Here is a 19473-nt window from a genome sequence, read left to right as displayed (position 1 = left end):
TTTTAGTAGCCCACACCCCTATATACTCTATGTGTTTTCGTATATTGAGGAGTAAATTTCAACTAAAAGTCCTCTTTATAAAATACAATTGGAAGATTGCTCCTGAAATATATTTTGGGTGTGTGTAGGGGGGTTTCCCTTCTTTCAATTTGTAAAGAAAAACAACGGGCTAGTGCTTTAATTTTAGTAGCCCACACCCCTATATACTCTATGTGTTTTCGTATATTGAGGAGTAAATTTCAACTAAAAGTTCTCTTTATAAAATACAATTGGAAGATTGCTCCTGAAATATATTTTGGGTGTGTGTAGGGGGGTTTCCCTTCTTTCAATTTGTAAAGAAAAACAACGGGCTAGTGCTTTAATTTTAGTAGCCCACACCCCTATACCCTATATACTCTATGTCCTCTTTATAAAATACAATTGGAAGATTGCTCCTGAAATATATTTTGGGTGTGTGTAGGGGGGGGGGGGGTTTCCCTTCTTTCAATTTGTAAAGAAAAACAACGGGCTAGTGCTTTAATTTTAGTAGCCCACACCCCTATATACTCTATGTTTCTTTCGTATATTGAAGAGTAGTCTAGAATGAATTTTCTTTCTGATAAAGATTGATTGGAAGATTGCTCCTAAATCAAATTTCGGGTGTGTGAAGGGGAGTTTCCCTTCTTTCAATTTGTAAACAAAAACAAATGGTTAGTGCTTTACTTTTATTAGCCCATTACATACGTTTATATCGAAAAATGTCAAGGGGGGCTTATTAAGCTCCCCCCTCCTCCTCGGGCTAGATAGGGTTAAGGGGGCTACAGCTTTCTCCCCCATTAATCCCACTTTGTTTTGTTTTGAAGCAATATAATACGCGAAAAAGAGCATTGTGAAACAGAAATATAATTCGCACTGTATAGGCTTTTTAAGTGGTGTATAATGCAAATTAACTTTCAATACCCAATAAATTTTCTCGCTTGGTCACTTGTTTCTATAGCTGTTATTCTGACTCTCTTTTGTTATCAACACTGGCGTACAGATGGAGAGGGGGAGTGCTTTTGTGGGCTGGAGCCCTCATAAATTCCAACCATTTTTTTTTTCAATTCCCTCGAAGTTATATATAAAAAAATATGAATATATATGTACATGTATATATGTCCGTGTGAGGGTGTGTCAGTGTGATGGTGTGTGTTTGTGTGTGTGTGTGTGTACGCGCACTTGCCACTTGTTAATATAAACGAATTGAAGGAATTAGGGAACTCGCTCCACATACCCGAAATTTCTTTATGGATCAATCTTCCCAGGAGGGTGGGATCACAATTTTTTTTTAACTTTAGGACTAGCCCCTTGTTTGTAACCCTAGATTGCAAATATGTGAAACCCCCTACAAACAACCGAAAGCTCTACCAGGAGCAATCTTTCTATTTGCTTTCAACAGGCAATCTTTTTCCATTATATCATTCTCAATATTTTTAAAACATCGAGTATATTATAGGAGTGCGGGCAACTAAAAAATTTAGCCCTAGCCCTTCTTAGTATCCAAAAATTGAAATGAGGTTTAATAAACTCCCTACAAACAACCGAATGGTCTTCTAGGAGCTATATTTCCGTTTGCTATCAGGAGGTTTTTTAATTTTATTTAATCCCCAATTACTGTCAACACTAAAATAAGGACAAAAAAAGGATATAAATAATATATAGGAGTGTGGGCTACTGAAATGTAGGCACTAACCCCCCCCCCCCTTTATAAACGAATTAAAAGAAGGGAAACTCCCCTCCACAAACACCCGAAATTTCTTTCAGGAGCAATCTTCACTTTTGCTTTTCAGTCAAGAATACTTTCATTTTTATTCACCCCTCAATAGTACAAAAGAAATACTTTTTAAAAGGGCGCAAATAATAAGAGAGGGCCAGTGAACCTTATCAAAGGACAAGCCCCTTCATTCTATCAATACAGTGCGTATCAATAAAAACTGGACAGTTTTGAAAAGTCTATCAAAAATTCTTTTCAAATTATGATGTCTATATTTTGATGTTTATAGATGCTCTGAAACCTTATATTTTAAATGCAATTTTAAGAAATGAATTTTGTTCATGCTTGAACGAACACGAGATTTGTCAAGGGTTCAAAAATAGGTTTGTGCAGAAATGAGAGGAAACAAAATATATGGTCATAAGACTTCCTGCTAAGCAGTAAACTTCCTCTTAACATTTTCATTATCTTTGCCATTGTTTTTAAAATTATGTTTCAAAATTCACTCACAAACTTATTTAGTTACTTTAAAAAAAAAGTTATTTTTTAGGATTGCATATTTAATAATTAATAAAAGTCAACCCAACAAATGCCTAATTGCATTTTTTTTTCGGCCTCAATTAGAGGATTTTATTTACAACAAAACAACATAACACATTATGAAAATGAGCATACATGACATTACAGGAAATTTCAGAAATTAAAACAAAAATTTACATAATAATGTAATTGTGCAATAATCTTACGTAATCTTTAACATAAATTAAAAAAAAACATTAAATGGAAACATGAAATTCACAGTGTTTCAAATATATTCCATAATTTCTTTGGGTAGATGAACATATCTTTTCCTGTACCGAGGTTTCATTTCTATTCTTCTTTCTATTTCTCTTAAAAATATGAATTTCAGATCCAGTTTAATTTGACCAGTAAAATTATTACTGGTCCAGCAAAAATTGTACTGGTCCAGTTTAATTTGACCAGTAAAATTATTACTGGTCCAGCAAAAATTGTACTGGTCCAGTATAATTTGACCAGTAAAATTACTGGTCCACCACAATTTGTACTGGTCCAGTTAAATTGGACCAGTAAAATTATTACTGGTCCAGTTAGTTTGACCAGTATATTTGTTACTGGTCCAGTTAAAATTATACTGGTCCAGTTAAAGTTGACCATCAAAAAATTACTGGTCCAGCTTATAGCAGACCAGTATATTTTGTTCCAATTTCCAGAGTTACCAATTAAATTTTACTGGTGTAACTGGTCCAGCCGTACTGGTTTTTCCTTCTGGGATTGCCTCTCTTTTCGTTTCCACTCATGTTTCTTAAAACGATGACTTTGTGAATGCACCAAAGTGCGATAGTCAGAAGTAAAACTAATTTTTCGTCTACTTCATGTTTAAACAAAATTTTAATGATTGATTTCTAAATCTTTATGAAATATTTGCTGGATAATTTTTTTCAAAAATTCAAAGAATGGTTTGTTCAAATCACAAGAAATGAAAGCGTGATGAATATCTTCCTCTACTTCACAACGAGAACAGATGTTATCATTCACCAAACCCCTAATTGTTAATTGTTAGTTGTTAATAGGGTGAATTTGCTGTACTTTATTCAAATCATTATAATTGTGTGTTAGATAGGATATTAAATTATCAATTCTAACAGAAAAGGATTTATCTGCTTGTTGCATAAAATAAAATGGTTTGAATTGATTACAAGCTCTCAAATTCCTAATTACAAATTGGGTCATTCTTGGTTGATAAAAAAATGTTAGTATGAAAGAATATTAATTGCAAAAAAAATAATTTATTGAAATGAAAAAGTAAAGTAAATATACAGCTTTGTACGTGACATTTGCGACCAAAATCTGAAAACTATGGCAAAAATAATCTGCTGATTGGCAAGAAGTCTTATAACCATACACTTCATTTCCTACCACTTAGCGCAATCCTATATTTGAACCCCCGACAAAACCATCTCGTGTGCACTCAAGCATGAACAAATTAAAAAAAAAAACATTTTGAATTTGATCGATAAGATTTCAGAGCATCTATGAACATCAAAATATAGACATCATAATTCAAAAGGGTATTTTGATAGACGTTTCATAACTGTCCCGTTTTTATTGATACGCACTGTAAAATTGAATAAAAAGGGTCACTCCCTTCAAAAATACGATAGCTCTCTTCATTTATCAGTAACTTTTTTTTTAAAAATACTCCTCAATATTCTTAAAACTTGAGTATATAGAAGTGAGGGCTACTAAAACTAAGGTACTAGCCCTTTCTTTTTGTTTACAAATTGAGAGATATTAACCCCCCCCCCCCCTCCACAAACCCAAAATATATTTCAGGAGCAATCTTCCAATTGTATTTTATAAAGAGGACTTTTAGTTCAAATTTACTCCTCAATATATATAAAAACGTGGAATATATAGGAATGTATATGAGTGTGGGCTACAAAAACTAAGGCTCTAGCCCGTTGTTTTTCTTTACATATTGAAAGAAGGGAAACCCCCCTCCACACACCCAAAATATATTTCAGGAGCAATCTTCCAATTGTATTTATTAATAAAGAGCACTTTTAGTTCAAATTTACTCCTCAATATATATAAAAACGTGAAATATATAGGAATGTATATGAGTGTGTGCTACTAAAACGAAGGCACTAGCCCTTTTTTTTTTTTTTTACAAATTGAAAGAAGGGAAACCCCCCTCTACACACCCAAAATATATTTCAGGAGCAATCTTCCAATTGTATTTTATAAAGAGCACTTTTAGTTCAAATTTACTCCTCAATATACGAAAAACCCTAGAGTATATAGGGGTGTGGGCTACTAAAACTAAAGCACTAGCCCGTTGTTTTTCTTTACAAATTGAAAGAAGGGAAATCCCCCTACACACACCCAAAATATATTTCAGGAGCAATTTTCAATTGTATTTTATAAAGAGGACTTTTTGTTGAAATTTACTCCTCAATATACGAAAAAACATAGAGTATATAGGGGTGTGGGCTACTAAAATTAAAGCACTAGCCCGTTGTTTTTCTTTAAAAATTGAAAGAAGGGAAATCCCCCTACACACACCCAAAATATATTTCAGGAGCAATCTTCCAATTGTATTTTATAAAGAGGACTTTTAGTTCAAATTTACTCCTCAATATATATAAAAACGTGGAATATATAGGAATGTATATGAGTGTGTGCTACTAAAACGAAGGCACTAGCCCTTTTTTTTTTTTTTTACAAATTGAAAGAAGGGAAACCCCCCTCTACACACCCAAAATATATTTCAGGAGCAATCTTCCAATTGTATTTTATAAAGAGCACTTTTAGTTCAAATTTACTCCTCAATATACGAAAAACCCTAGAGTATATAGGGGTGTGGGCTACTAAAACTAAAGCACTAGCCCGTTGTTTTTCTTTACAAATTGAAAGAAGGGAAATCCCCCTACACACACCCAAAATATATTTCAGGAGCAATTTTCAATTGTATTTTATAAAGAGGACTTTTTGTTGAAATTTACTCCTCAATATACGAAAAAACATAGAGTATATAGGGGTGTGGGCTACTAAAATTAAAGCACTAGCCCGTTGTTTTTCTTTAAAAATTGAAAGAAGGGAAATCCCCCTACACACACCCAAAATATATTTCAGGAGCAATCTTCCAATTGTATTTATTAATAAAGAGCACTTTTAGTTCAAATTTACTCCTCAATATATATAAAAACGTGAAATATATAGGAATGTATATGAGTGTGTGCTACTAAAACGAAGGCACTAGCCCGTTTTTTTTTTTTTTACAAATTGAAAGAAGGGAAACCCCCCTCCACACACCCAAAATATATTTCAGGAGCAATCTTCCAATTGTATTTTATAAAGAGCACTTTTAGTTCAAATTTACTCCTCAATATACGAAAAACCCTAGAGTATATAGGGGTGTGGGCTACTAAAACTAAAGCACTAGCCCGTTGTTTTTCTTTACAAATTGAAAGAAGGGAAATCCCCCTACACACACCCAAAATATATTTCAGGAGCAATCTTCCAATTGTATTTTATAAAGAGGACTTTTAGTTCAAATTTACTCCTCAATATACGAAAAACCCTAGAGTATATAGGGGTGTGGGCTACTAAAATTAAAGCACTAGCCCGTTTTTTTTTTTTTTACAAATTGAAAGAAGGGAAACCCCCCTCCACACACCCAAAATATATTTCAGGAGCAATCTTCTAATTGTATTTTATAAAGAGGACTTTTAGTTCAAATTTACTCCTCAATATACGAAAAAACCTATAGAGTATACAGGGGTGTGGGCTACTAAAATTAAAGCACTAGCCCGTTGTGTTTCTTTACGAATTGAAAGAAGGGAATTCCCCCTACACACACCTAAAATATATTTCAGGAGCAATCTTCCAATTGTATTTTATAAAGAGGACTTTTAGTTCAAATTTACTCCTGAATATATATAAAAACGTGGAATATATAGGAATGTATATGAGTGTGCATGGGCTACAAAAACTAAGGCACTAGCCAGTTGTTTTTCTTTACAAATTGAAAGAAGGGAAACCCCCCTCCACACACCCAAAATATATTTCAGGAGCAATCTTCCAATTGTATTTAATAAAGAGCACTTTTAGTTCAAATTTACTCCTCAATATACGAAAAACCCTAGAGTATATAGGGGTGTGGGCTACTAAAACTAAAGCACTAGCCAGTTGTTTTTCTTTACAAATTGAAAGAAGCGAAATCCCCCTACACACACCCAAAATATATTTCAGGAGCAATCTTCCAATTGTATTTTATAAAGAGGACTTTTAGTTGAAATTTACTCCTCAATATACGAAAAAACATAGAGTATATAGGGGTGTGGGCTACTAAAATTAAAGCACTAGCCCGTTGTGTTTCTTTACAAATTGAAAGAAGGGAAACCCCACCTGACCCCGTTTGTTTGATTTGTGTATACAATAATGCACGCTTCTCTTCGTGCGCAAAATCCTGTATCTGATCTATCTTACATCGCGATATTGTTGGCTGGAACTGTTGGCTGGCTTGCTGTTGGCTAGCTTATTGTTGGCTGACTCTACTCCGGCCTTGCGTCAAGAGACTACCAGGGACGGACGTGTTGGGTCCTTGAGTCCCTCTCACCACCTCCCTGCACACTAAGAAATAAAGGTTCAAAATTGAACCCCGAAAGGTTGATGCAAAATCAGCACCCCATGGGTTCAAAAATTGAACCCCTGGTTGGGGTTTATTTTTGCATCCTGCGGGTTCAAAACTGCACCCCTATAATAGGGGTTCAATTTAAAATTAAGGGGTGCAGTTTTGAACCCGCAGGGTGCAAAAATGAATGAACCCCAATCAGGGGTTCAATTTTTGAACCCATAGGGTGCTGATTTTGCATCAAACTTTCGGGGTTTAATTTTGAACCTTTATTTCTTAGTGTGTGGGGCCGATTGCACGAATAATGGTCATTCCAAGGACCGGCTGTCGTGTCGCCCATCTTTTATAATGCGCCGTATGCGGGATGTTAGCTAGCATTTAAATCAATTTGTATACAATTTCATGATATATCACATCATTTTATACAAAGATTTACTTTAACGGATGAATAATAATATGTTTGCAGGTAATTTATTTAAAAAGCGTTTCACATGGCGCATCATAATGGGCGACACGAAAGACGGTTCTCAGTGCAAAGACCCTTTCGTGTAATCGGCCCGTGGTCTCCAGCTATATGCCTTAAAGGCCAAGTCCACCCCAACAAAAAGTTGCTTTGAATAAAAAGAGAAAAATCCAACAAGCATAACACTGAAAATTTCATCAAAATTGGATGTAAAATAAGAAAGTTATGACATATTAAAGTTTCGCTTAATTTCACAAAACAGTTATATCCTGGTCAGTATGCAAATGGGGAGACTGATGACATCATCCACTCACTATTTCTTTTGTATTTTATTATGATCTATGAAATATTATGATTTTCTCCACATTGTCAAGTGAAAAAATGATTAATTCCTCCCTGAATATGTGGAATTAGCATTGTTTAATACAATATGGTTAAGTCAACTTTGTCCTCATTGTCAAATATGTAAAAAATGAAATATTGTATAATTCAAACAATAAAAAACAAAAGAAATAGTGAGTGATGGACATCATCGACTCTGTCATTAATTTTGCATGTCACTGAGTTGTGCATATCACTGTTTTGTGAAAAAAAGTGAAACTTTAAAATACCATAACTTTCTTATTTTACATCCGATTTTGATGAAATTTTCAGTGTTATGCTAATTGGATTTTTCTCTACTTATTCAAATCAAAATTTTTCTGGAGTGGATTTGTCCTTTAATAAGCCAGTTCGTAGTTCCTTTCTGCGCATGATCAAAAGATTCTACGCATGATCGATCAGAGGAAGGTCATTTGTACTAAAGTGACATGGTGGTTTAAAATCTAATGAGATAAGCACCAACTTTGATGTCTTTATTATTCATGTATTCTTTTGAATTGTGCATGGTTTTCATTTACATCCACAAAAAACAACAACGCGTCCACGAACGACTGGTTTTCACAGTTTGCCAAGTACATTGTGCAACATGCTATGCATTCAAAGTAGGAATGCAACAAATACCTTCATAAAGTGTTCATTGGTGTGCTATTCTAGTCATTCAATTTCTTCATCCTGCTATGTAAGGCAAGCTTACGTAATATTTTGCTTTGAAATCTGCCTATCATAATGAAAGAAATGAAAGGTCATTTGACCGAAAATTGCCCATGAGTAACTACGAACTGGTCTATTAGCCAAGGTTGGTACATGTATATTAAAGGTCTAAAATGCATAGATTTGACCAAACTATTCGCCTTCGTTTGGGAGTTGTTATATATAAGTAGAATTGTAAGAGCAATTACATTCATTTATTTAGTTATTTTCTCTTCAAGGATATTCATAGCATAATAATTTATTTATTTATTTATTCAGTTTTATTTAAAAACAGGATAGTCCTTTCAGAGCCCAAAGGCCTGCTTTACAAAAGAGCCCTGTAGACATAGAAAGATTTACAAAATAAATGAAATACAATTAATATAAAGTAAAATACAATACACTATCAAAATTACATGACATATCAATGATATCACATTAAATGAATCAAAACAAAAATTAAAAACCTAGATTAAAATCAAGACAGTTTAAAAGACGAACAAAATCATAGAAATAAAGGAAATTTCTTTAAAAACGTGTGACTAAAATTAAACTAAGTAAAATGTATAAATAAGTTATAAAATTGACAATTAAAAACACTTTGAAAATTATTGATATAAAATGGCATAAAGCAGGTAGCATACAAGGACAAATAAAAGAACAAAAGGTAAAATGAATCAAACAAAAAAATACATAAAGTATCACAAATACATAAAACCAACAAGAAAAAAAAACGTCACGATAACATTAAAATTATTAATAACATCAAAATTATTCATGATTAAGAATATTCCAGAATGTCCCAGTAAAGCTTTGTTAGGCATGCTATTTAATGAGATAGAGTAATCTTGTTATTTCTGGAATATATTAAGATAGACAAGACTTCTATAGTGGCAGTGAAAAGGACAATAGGATTAGCTATGTTGTTTACATTGTTAATTTCACTGAGGTCATTCAAGAGTCTTCTAGAAGTGTTTGGACTATTCTAGAAAGAAGGATAATGTTCTTTTTAAAGACAATACGAGAAGCTTCCAGAATAGTGAATGTTTATAAAGGCTGGCAGTTTCTTTAAGGACATCATCACATCAGATCAGAACTCAGAGTTTCACACCAGCCTTAATTATGTCAGAGCATAGTTTATTTCCAACTGGAATACCACATTTAGCCATATCAATGAACTGTTTGCAGTTACTTTGAGAGGGGAATTCTCAGTTCTCATCGAGATCATCAACCTGATTTAATGAATGCTTTTCAACCCATGGATTGATGAAATCGACTGTTTGTCATCATCAACTTCATCTTCACGGACATTGCAACTCGTTGCAGTTTGTGAATCTTGTTATTCATCGTGTTTCAACATCAATTTCATCATCGCCATCATTGTGAACTTTCATTTAAGGAATCTTGACCAACCAACTTGGATTTTATCTGGATTCAATACGGGACTATCATAACTCTGGATTATAATCAGAACTGACACTTCAAGAGATGTAAGATCAGTTTGTTTTGTTTAGTGTATCTTTTTCCTGTAATAAATTTTCCTTGTTATTTATAGTATCGTAACAGAGTATATAGGCCTACCCCCGAGTACACCCCCCGCCATTTCTTTCTTCCTTCCTTCCTTCCTTCCCTTCCTTCTTTCTCTCTTTTCTATCTTTCTCTTTTTTTGCTTGTCACCTAGCAGACCAAAGTCACCTGGGGGGGGGGGGGCGTGCTTGTTAACACTTTACTAGAACCCACTCTTTAAAATTCTATACCCCTGCAATCCAACGCTCTAAAAAAATATTGCGTAAAAGTGCTTCATAGTGAGGTTTTATGTGCCCAACCAACATTGGGCATTTCTTTTGGGCATTTATCAAGTGTGATGAAAATTTTGCCAATTCTAAAGTAATTGCTGCTCATTTTTTAACTTTACATAATATGCTTTCCGCATTGGGTAACTGCCCCAAATTGGTTGGACACATAATTACCCGGTCCATGGTGGTAAAAAAATTACCCAATATTTTTTGCAGTGAAACTATGCTTAATTGCACCGTGGTCCTCTTGATCTATATCAATCAAGGCCGGGATGGAGGGGGTGGTAAGGGCCCCTCCCATCAGGGCCCTCCCGTTGCTTTCATAATCAAAAAATCAATATATCAATAATCAAGGTTAAAAATCTTCAAGGATGCGTCAAACGTATAACGATAATGGAACATGGGCGAGAGGAAAGCAGACCAAATGGAAATTAAAATCAATCAAAATCATGTAGACCACTGGTGGATCCAGGGGGGGGGGGCATATCCGGCCGGTCCCCCCTTTTTGTTTAAAGAACTTAAATTTGGGGTGAATACCTTTTTTTTTTGCTTGGCAAATTTTTCTCCGGAAGATGTGCCCCCGCCCTTGGAAAATCCTAGATCCGCCTCTGATGTAGACCGTACAGTCCGGGAGCCAACGGCATCTGCCTAGTGTTGACAAGGTTACCAATCTTCATCTTCATAGCAATTATGTATGTATGGATTGATTGATTGATTGATTGATTGATTGACTGATTGATTTTATTTGTCAAGAATATCACAGGTAATATGAGATACAATGAATTATAAGAATCCCGTGACACGAAAGCCGCCTTATTTCCAATGGGGTCCTATTGATAGTAAACAGTAATATATTGTAACAACAAAATGTATAAACCACAAGTACTGGAACATGGCGGTAAGGATATATCCATCGATCAAATAATTTGCAAAAACCTGAAGAACAATAATCTACCTTATATGAAACAAGGTTATATTTTAACATATATCCTATATAGGCCTATTATTTATACTAGAAACCAACTGTACAATTAAGGACCCCCCAAAAAATAAAAATAAAAGAATACTTTGATTTTTTTTCCAGAACCATTTCGTGTGTTAAGTCTTTAGTATGAAAACCCCTTTTTTAGCAGAATTTTTCTGTGTGGTAGGCCTATAACCTTGAACTGATTGCAAGGCTCCGTAACACAAAGCTTAGCGATGAATGGCAAATATGAAAGAATTCTTTCATATGATGAAAGAATACTTTTATATCCTGGTCAGTATCGGAACCAAATGCGTGTGTAACATTGATCTTGATTGGTCAGTCCATTTAGCGATTGATCGCTAATCTTTGCTATGTGTCTTGTCTGATAATCTATACCTCACAACAAATAAAGTCTCTTTCACTTTTTGAAAAAATTGCTAGGTCTCTTTATCATTCCTGACCGAGGCAAAAGTTATTGATAATATTATTTGAGAGTGATTTGACTAATTATCTACTATCAATAAGCACTCGATTCTTCATTTATTAGAGTTTGATATGCTTCTTCTTGTCTTGTCCCATTTGAAACCTGCGCATTATACCCTTTTTAAACCCGTCTTCTAAAAAAGCTCATTTTTCTCTATCAGATCATCAGAGTAGCTCGTTTTTCCATCATTGTGTTGCTTCCCTCTACGTTCGTTATTATTATATTCGCGTATAAATTGATTGATTGATGATGATCGGACTTTGCCCAGATGCGGAATTTTTAAGGTCGAGAGAAAAATGTCGTCCAAAAGTGCGCAGCAGGCGTCAGATACGAGAACAGAATTAGCGGAATTGGTGAAGAGAAGATCAGAAATAGCTGTAAGTATCATGACATCCTATACCGTTAAGTAAAATACGGTAATTAGATGTCAGATTAATGAGTTTCGACAGATTGCCGTACGGAAAAGTGCGAACATCTGGCCCTGCGCTGCTTGACCGACGGTATACCGGCACATGCGAAGTTTACGCGAACATATCTAATGGGATTTTCACAATAATGTGATATTTTTACTTAAAATGCACAAAGCTAATTCCCGTCCCCGTATAGATCTACATCATTGAATCAAATAATATATTTACGCAGTACAATTGTCAAATGTTGAATACATTGGTGTTTTTTTGAATAAATTTATTGATTTAATCATATCATTATGATCAGATGAGAGATAATCAAACACAGTCAATCAATGACAATGTTTCTTAAATGACAAACGTCCACTACACTACAGCCTACAGGATGAATACCAGGCCTGGTGAATCACAAATAGTGTATTTACAAAGAATAACGATGTACACATTTTGCCAAGATCAGCTTTCTTTTTTTATGATATCGGCTTTTGATCGCACCCCTCGGCCCTCTTCGCATGTGAAATATGTTTGTCACTTGAAAATGGTATTACCGACTCTGTGTTTTCTGTGGGAAAAGTTTGAAACTTCACAAAATCACCTAGTTCAACCATATTTTGTTATTTTGAGAATAAATGAAGTGTGTTTTTGGCTTTTATAATTTTGTTCATCATTTTTTCTAGTTGAATTCCCTGGCTTTGGAAGGATGTTGCAAAGTTTTGAGAATATATGGAAATTATTTTCTGATGCGTAAATTCATGTGTTCGGTAATTACAAGGCCAATCCGTAAAACAATCACTCACTTTACTGACTTTAACTTCAATGAAAGGGGTAGGTATTGTCTTTAAAAAAAAAAATTAACTTGAATATCCTATGTACAGGAGACACTTGCAAATCTTGAAAGACAAATCTATGCATTTGAAGGCAGCTACCTGGAAGACACAGCTTTGTATGGCAACATTATAAGAGGATGGGACAGATATCTAACAAATAAGTAAGTAGGAAATAGGAATATTGTTTGTTGTTTACATATGTATTTGGTTATCACTTGGATGAATGGTTTTTCAGATATGGGTGATTTTAGGGCCGAGTCGAAGTGGGCAATTTCTTCCAGACCGATGGACTGCTAAAATAAAAAATATAAGAAATTTAGTGTCACCAAAGACTGAGAATAGCAACCATTTTCAGGCCTTCATCTAGATTTATACCGTATATCGAAAATTACACATGATACTATATATCTAAACAATAAATCAACCCAGTAACGCTATGAAAATAGTAGCACTGAGCAGGATTTCTCAATTTTCTTGCTTGAATTCATCGGCACGAAACCTTATAATCCCTGTGGCATGGATGCATCCATTTTGTTCTGTTTGCAATTTCTAGCAGGGGGCACAAGTGCTACTCCACAGCAATTTTCAGCACCGGGTAACTAAGAGTTGCAAACAAACAAAACAACAGAACAAAATAGCTCATTAGCATCTCTCTTTTTTTTTTGGTTAAAATTTTTCATTAATCTCTAAATGCAAGTGTATTCAGGTTTACAGTTGAGTTTCTGCGCATATCGTTTCTGGTACGCCTCAGAATGTATTGTTTTTACTCAGCAATATGTTACCAATTCAGTAAGTATTTGGTCTTGAATTCAAGAAAAGATTCAATTCTTACAATTAATGTTGGTTTAATGATGATTGAAATATAAGAGATAATATATGAAATATAAGAGAATATGCGAGTAACATTTTATTATTTGCAGGAGTACCAATAGTAAGACAGACAAACGAAACAGAAAGTTCAAGGAAGCTGACAGACTGTTTTCTAAATCAAGTATTACATCTCAAGTAAGTGTTCTAGGGGAAACCAGTCTTTAACAAATATTGAAAGAAACCGGGCCAGGAATGGGAAAGTAATGGCTGTTTAAAACTTTGAAATATGAGATTACTAAGACTACATTAATTTCAAATTGGCAATTCTGTGTGTTGTGTTAAAATGTCATACTGAGTCAAACTTGAAAAAATACATTTTAGTCATCACAGTGACATCACTTTTCTAGCCATTTTGTAGTCTAGGTGTAGAGATTTCAACTTTTTACATAGATCTTTTAAAAATTCATAAATGAAGGGTGAAATTCCATGATATATGCATATTTAATACTTTGTCAACCAAAATGGAAATGACATATATTCATGTTTGATTTATATTTCAACATGAGACTGAGATGTAGGGTAAAGGGCAATTGCTTTAATTGCCTTAATACACAATATGTCATTTTTTCAATAGTTTTCTTAGTATAATAGTTTTATGTCATAGGCAGATGTTCATACTATATTTGATTACTGCCCTGAGTAAAAAAAAAAAATGTTCGTAGAAGAAACAAGTATTAGTACATGGCAAATTTGTTTAAATTGGTTTAGAAATGAGCTATATACAAATATTGAGTCTTGTAAATTGGTCTCGTACAAAAATAAAGGACTGATGATATTTCCATTCAGGCAAATAAGCCTGTGATCAATGTGGGCATTCTTTACAGAAAGTTCTTGACAGATATCATTGGAGTGTTGCATATACTGTGACCTTTGATGTGTGAAATTTGATTTATTGTACTAAAAATTCATCAGATTATAGGAAGTGGAATTTCAATTGATGTCTTGCATATGTTTTCATGGTATATAGTTAATATGAACCCACTTTTAATGAGCTTTCACCAATAATAGCTACCACTAATCTTTATTTTTCAACAGGCATCTCTTGGTCTCACAGATTCACAGAATGAAAGGAGTAAGTACCATGGAAATAACCATTGTGATAATTCAAAACTAAAGACTATCCAGGGAAAGTGATTTGAATTAAAAACTAAGAACCATTTCAACAAGAATGAAATTAAAACAGACAATTGTCAATAGAATAATGCTATTTTCAATCAGATTGTTATTGACACGCTGCATTGTAAACCTTCCATAATCAGAGCAAAGTTTCATCCTTCTGACTGTTCCTCATCTTTGTTATCACTCGCATGCATGTTTACTGTTTCTAGGAAGTGGTGACACATTTGCTCATGCGACAATTGCTCTGGGCTTTTATTTATCTAAGATGTAGGGTTAGGGTTGCAATATGTATTCTTTATGTAAGGTTTAAGGTTTGGTTTATGGTAGGGTACAGTGTTAAATCCAGGGTTTAAGTTAGTCATTTGATTACTGTGTGAAATTTGTAGAGGAGCAATTTTCGCCAAAGCGATATTCATGGAATATAGCAACCAACTACGTTCATATCAAGTTCTGTTGTTGGAAGCACAATTTAGATTGACTTCCCCAAGCCCCAACACCTAATCCTAATTTACAAAATTGGTCCAAATCACAGTGATAGAGCTCAATACCAAGTGAGATGTCCCAGCCCCCAAGATTAGTCTGATTTCATTTTGGTGCTGTAATGATGTACATGTAAACATCCAGCCAACATCAACACCAAAATTTCCACACCAAACTTAAAATAACCCTCTGTGTTTTATTATTACTTGGGTAATGATATCACTCTTCATTATCACCCTCACTGACAAAACATTGCAGGGCCCCATTTTACAAAGAGTTGCGATAGATCCGATCAACCTCAGCTATACGGAAATCCATCAGTGTCATAATTTCCTTTGTAAACAAGGAGAAGCACACTGAATTTGAAGAAAAGGATGAATGTATGAATGCATGTACACCTATATGTAGAAAATATTTTGAAAAAACAAACAAACATGCAGTTTAGATGTTGGCATCGCTGGCTTTCCAGGGTTTAATCGGATCATTTGCAACTCTTTGTAAGATGGAGGCCTCAGCTGCAAAGTTTCAGTGGTGGTTCTTAATTCCTTTAACAAAAACACATGATTTTAATGCCCAAACTTCCTAATTTTTATTGTCTTTGATTCATGTGTTGCTTACTGCCATCTGGTTTGGGTAATTGAGAAATACCTCTCTTGAAAAAAATTATGTCTTCCTAAAGTGTGTTCTGTAACACAATAAACACAACCAATTGTGCAAATAAGTGTAAATGTAAGTCACTGGCAAACCATATACATGTACAGATAGTTGCAATAGATTATAATTGTTTGGTTCAGGGCCCACATGTTGCACAGAGTTTATGTGCATGACAAATAAGATTATTTCTACAGGGTACATGTACTTCATATTTCAATTCCTTTCGTTTCCAGAACCAGAAACAAAGGATTCTTCAAGCAATGCGGAAGGCCCTGTGATAAAACCTGACAAGGATTCCACAGACGGTGGGGCTGGCAGTGAAACTGTACCTGAGATAAAAGAAAGACCTATTAATACCAACCGCTCTGGAAAGCTGCACAAGAGCTCACATGGACATAAGAAAAGGAAAAACAAGAGCAGACACAGGTAAATGGAAAGCAATTATGTTATACCGGAACAAGAAATATCAACATTAGCACATGAAAATACCTGCTGTGTTCAAGTTTACCATATACCATGGTTTGACATTTCTGTTTAACAAGTCAGGGAATTTGAAAATATGTTTACATTTGTAAATCTGGGTTCAGTCACTAAGGTTTTAAGCCTTTGATTTAGATTATGATTTCATTAAAGCTAGCACTGCCCTCCCTGGACATTGTTAATGAACAAGCTGCAAAAGATCATGCAATTTTCTTTTGAACAAAGCATTACCAAACTCCTTTTATAATTATTTTCATTAATAAGTATGGTCAAAACAACAGTAAGAATATGAAGCTTTGCCGCAAATAGTGCCACAATGTCCTATGTGTCGACTTCCAAGTATCATTGTTAAAAAATAGTGAAATTAACTCAGGATTCATGTCTTAGATATACTTCTAAGACATTAAATTGTTGTAAAACACAAATCTTATCCACTAAAGTTGAAAATGAAAAGAATAACCTGCAGAACTTCCAGACAACTCATTCCTGCTGATAAGCCATGTCACCTTCGTGTGTTGCCACCAGTGTTGATACATCCCTACATCCATGTATGTCCCAATGATTACATTGTTTACAATGTTAACATTTTGAAGTGTGGTACTAGGAGTGGTCAAAACCAGTATTGCACTGAAAGCAGCCATTCTTCTTTCATTTGGGAATGAATGAATGAATGATTGATGGAACAACTGCAAAAGGGAGGGTGGGTTATCTTTCTATGATATTCAATATATTGCCATAAATACAATAATGCATATATTTACACTGTTTTTCTTTTCTTTTTGTACCACAGACTGGAAGGTCGTATAAAGAAAAGTAGAATGTCTACAGAGGACTTCTGATTCCATAGCTTGCTCCTCTCTTCTGCATCATCTACATTTTAAGATACAGGATTGTATCTTTAGGAGCCAGTTTCTCAACCCATCGGGACGAAGAATATTAACTCTTGTTACTGTGACATGTCTATGAGAAGCTAATGGAACAGGTGTCTTTTAACCATTGAAGAAAATTACTTATTTGAAGACTTGTGTGATCAGCTTTTATCCTGTAAATTGGCAACAGTTTTTCTTTCTTTGCTACTTTTATATGAAAAATAGTTGTGGTAAAATGGAAACGATCACTGGGAGCCATCATATTCTTTTTAGGATATTTCTGAATAGAAATGGTCCACTGTATTAGATTGCTATTCCATTGCACAAAATATAACAAAAAACAGTTGTAGCTGTTTGTACATTGTCCCATACATGCTTACCTGTGTGTAGTGCATGTGTCCTTTGAAAGAATTATTGTCAGTTTGATATTGTCTGGCAATTCCATTGCTTCTCAAATTTTTCAAATACATGTACCAGTTCTTACATTTATGCATGTTATAAATAGCCTTTCACAATCATGCAGAAGTAGTATCCTACATCATTCAAATTCACAACTAAATTCAAATTTATCTTTTGATTTTACATATCAGAAATAAATGTCTATTGATGAAGTCAAAGTTGTCAATTTTAAGAAATCAATGAACTTTTTTTTAAACTTTAAACATTTTGTGCATTTGACAAAATTTGATGATGCACTAACCTTAAAACGACCAGATGTTTTCATAATATGTTAACAATATGAATAGCTGCTGCTTGCACATCTGTCGAGACCGAATTTCATGTCCACTTGCACAGGATACATGCCAATTTGGGTGGGGAGTTCATTCAGCCCAGCCATACAATTCATAATAGGTTCAAATGGGCACAGAATGTGTTAAAAAGTTCTCTAAATGTTTTACATTGTTTTTAGGTTGCTTTCATCAAAAGTAAATGGGCTAAATAACTGACAAAGTGTGGTCATTTTATCTTGGCTATCCAGGAAATGAAAGTGTAGACTACAGTGATAACATAAATGTAAATATTTCTTTCTTTGTAAAGTTGTACATACATGTACATGTAGTTAAATCAAAGAAATTGCAAATAATGTAAAGTGATGTGTATTATTTTGTACAGAGTTTAATATGTAGCGCATACCCTAAAAACACTATGGTAAAGTACAATGGTTGCTGATCAATCGCAAAATTTAATGATCCAATCATGATTAAAAAAAAAACATGCACGTTGTGTTCCAAACACTGACCTGGGGCCCGTTTCATAAAGGACTTGCAACTGTTGTAACTTTGCCATTATGGCAACTACCATGGCAACCTTGATTCTGATTGGCTGCTGAGCCCTGTCACCATGGTAGTTGCCATAATGACAAAGTTACAACAGTTGCAAGTCCTTTATGAAACAGGGCCCTATGACATAAAACTTAGTGATTGATCACACTGCTGATTGATCATTTAGCTGAATTCTGTGATTGGTTGTACAGAATAATTAATGCAATTAATCATAGAAACTAGCCCTGAAACCATTCAGAAGTGTTCTTTCATATTATCCATTACATACATTGTGTTTCTGGACCCTACTCATGAATGTGTTTTCAAACTAATGGGTGTTTCTCTTGTGTCAAACCAGTGATGATTCATTTATTAGTGGATAGAATGAAATACTTTGTATAATCATATGTACATATATTAGGCTAAGTACAGCTCCTTATTTGATGTCAATTTATTAACATTTCAGTATTTCAGGGGTATTGATATGCATTTTAAATATTTTTTTTTTTTAAATCAATCTCAGTCTCATTTGAATAAAATGCAGTCACCTTTGCTAAGAATTTGCTTGTTACTGCCCAACTTCAAGGCCAAAATGAATTCTGAGTTTTTAATTTGCAGGTTGTATGCTTCAAATCAGATAGTAACTTTGGCCAGGATTTAAAATAAAAATCATTGATTCTATCATAATTGCCATCCTTTAGGTCAGAGAGGAATGGCCAGTGCTTTAAGATATTCTCCTCAGTAAATTATGATTATATGAGTTTTGATTTATAAGTGTACGTAAATTTTAATGGAATGAAATATTAAAACAGTAGCATTTGCAGAAAATAA

The 19473-nt window shown here is 34.2% G+C and overlaps 1 protein-coding gene across 2 annotated transcripts; it reads left to right on the top strand.

Moving 5' to 3' along the window:
- The first annotated feature begins 11816 nt into the window (after positions 1–11816).
- Positions 11817–19473, top strand: LOC135157150 (chromatin modification-related protein MEAF6-like). Of its 2 annotated transcripts, XR_010296182.1 has the most exons (7): positions 11892–12048; positions 12957–13069; positions 13829–13913; positions 14814–14850; positions 16265–16457; positions 17302–18625; positions 18762–19473. XR_010296182.1 is itself a non-coding variant. In XM_064111762.1 (6 exons), the coding sequence occupies exons 1-6, from the start codon at positions 11968–11970 to the stop codon at positions 17348–17350; spliced, it is 558 nt and encodes a 185-aa protein (XP_063967832.1). In that variant the 5' UTR covers positions 11817–11967; the 3' UTR covers positions 17351–19473. The 2 variants fall into 2 exon arrangements, 1 of the variants encoding a protein (XP_063967832.1); XM_064111762.1 differs by having other exon boundaries at positions 11817–12048; positions 17302–19473.

The sequence above is a fragment of the Lytechinus pictus genome, chromosome 2, assembly GCF_037042905.1.
Source record: "Lytechinus pictus isolate F3 Inbred chromosome 2, Lp3.0, whole genome shotgun sequence".
NCBI classification, from domain to species: Eukaryota; Metazoa; Echinodermata; class Echinoidea; order Temnopleuroida; family Toxopneustidae; genus Lytechinus; species Lytechinus pictus.
Note: the sequence above shows the minus strand (reverse complement) of the source record. Positions and strands in the feature narration are given on the sequence as shown.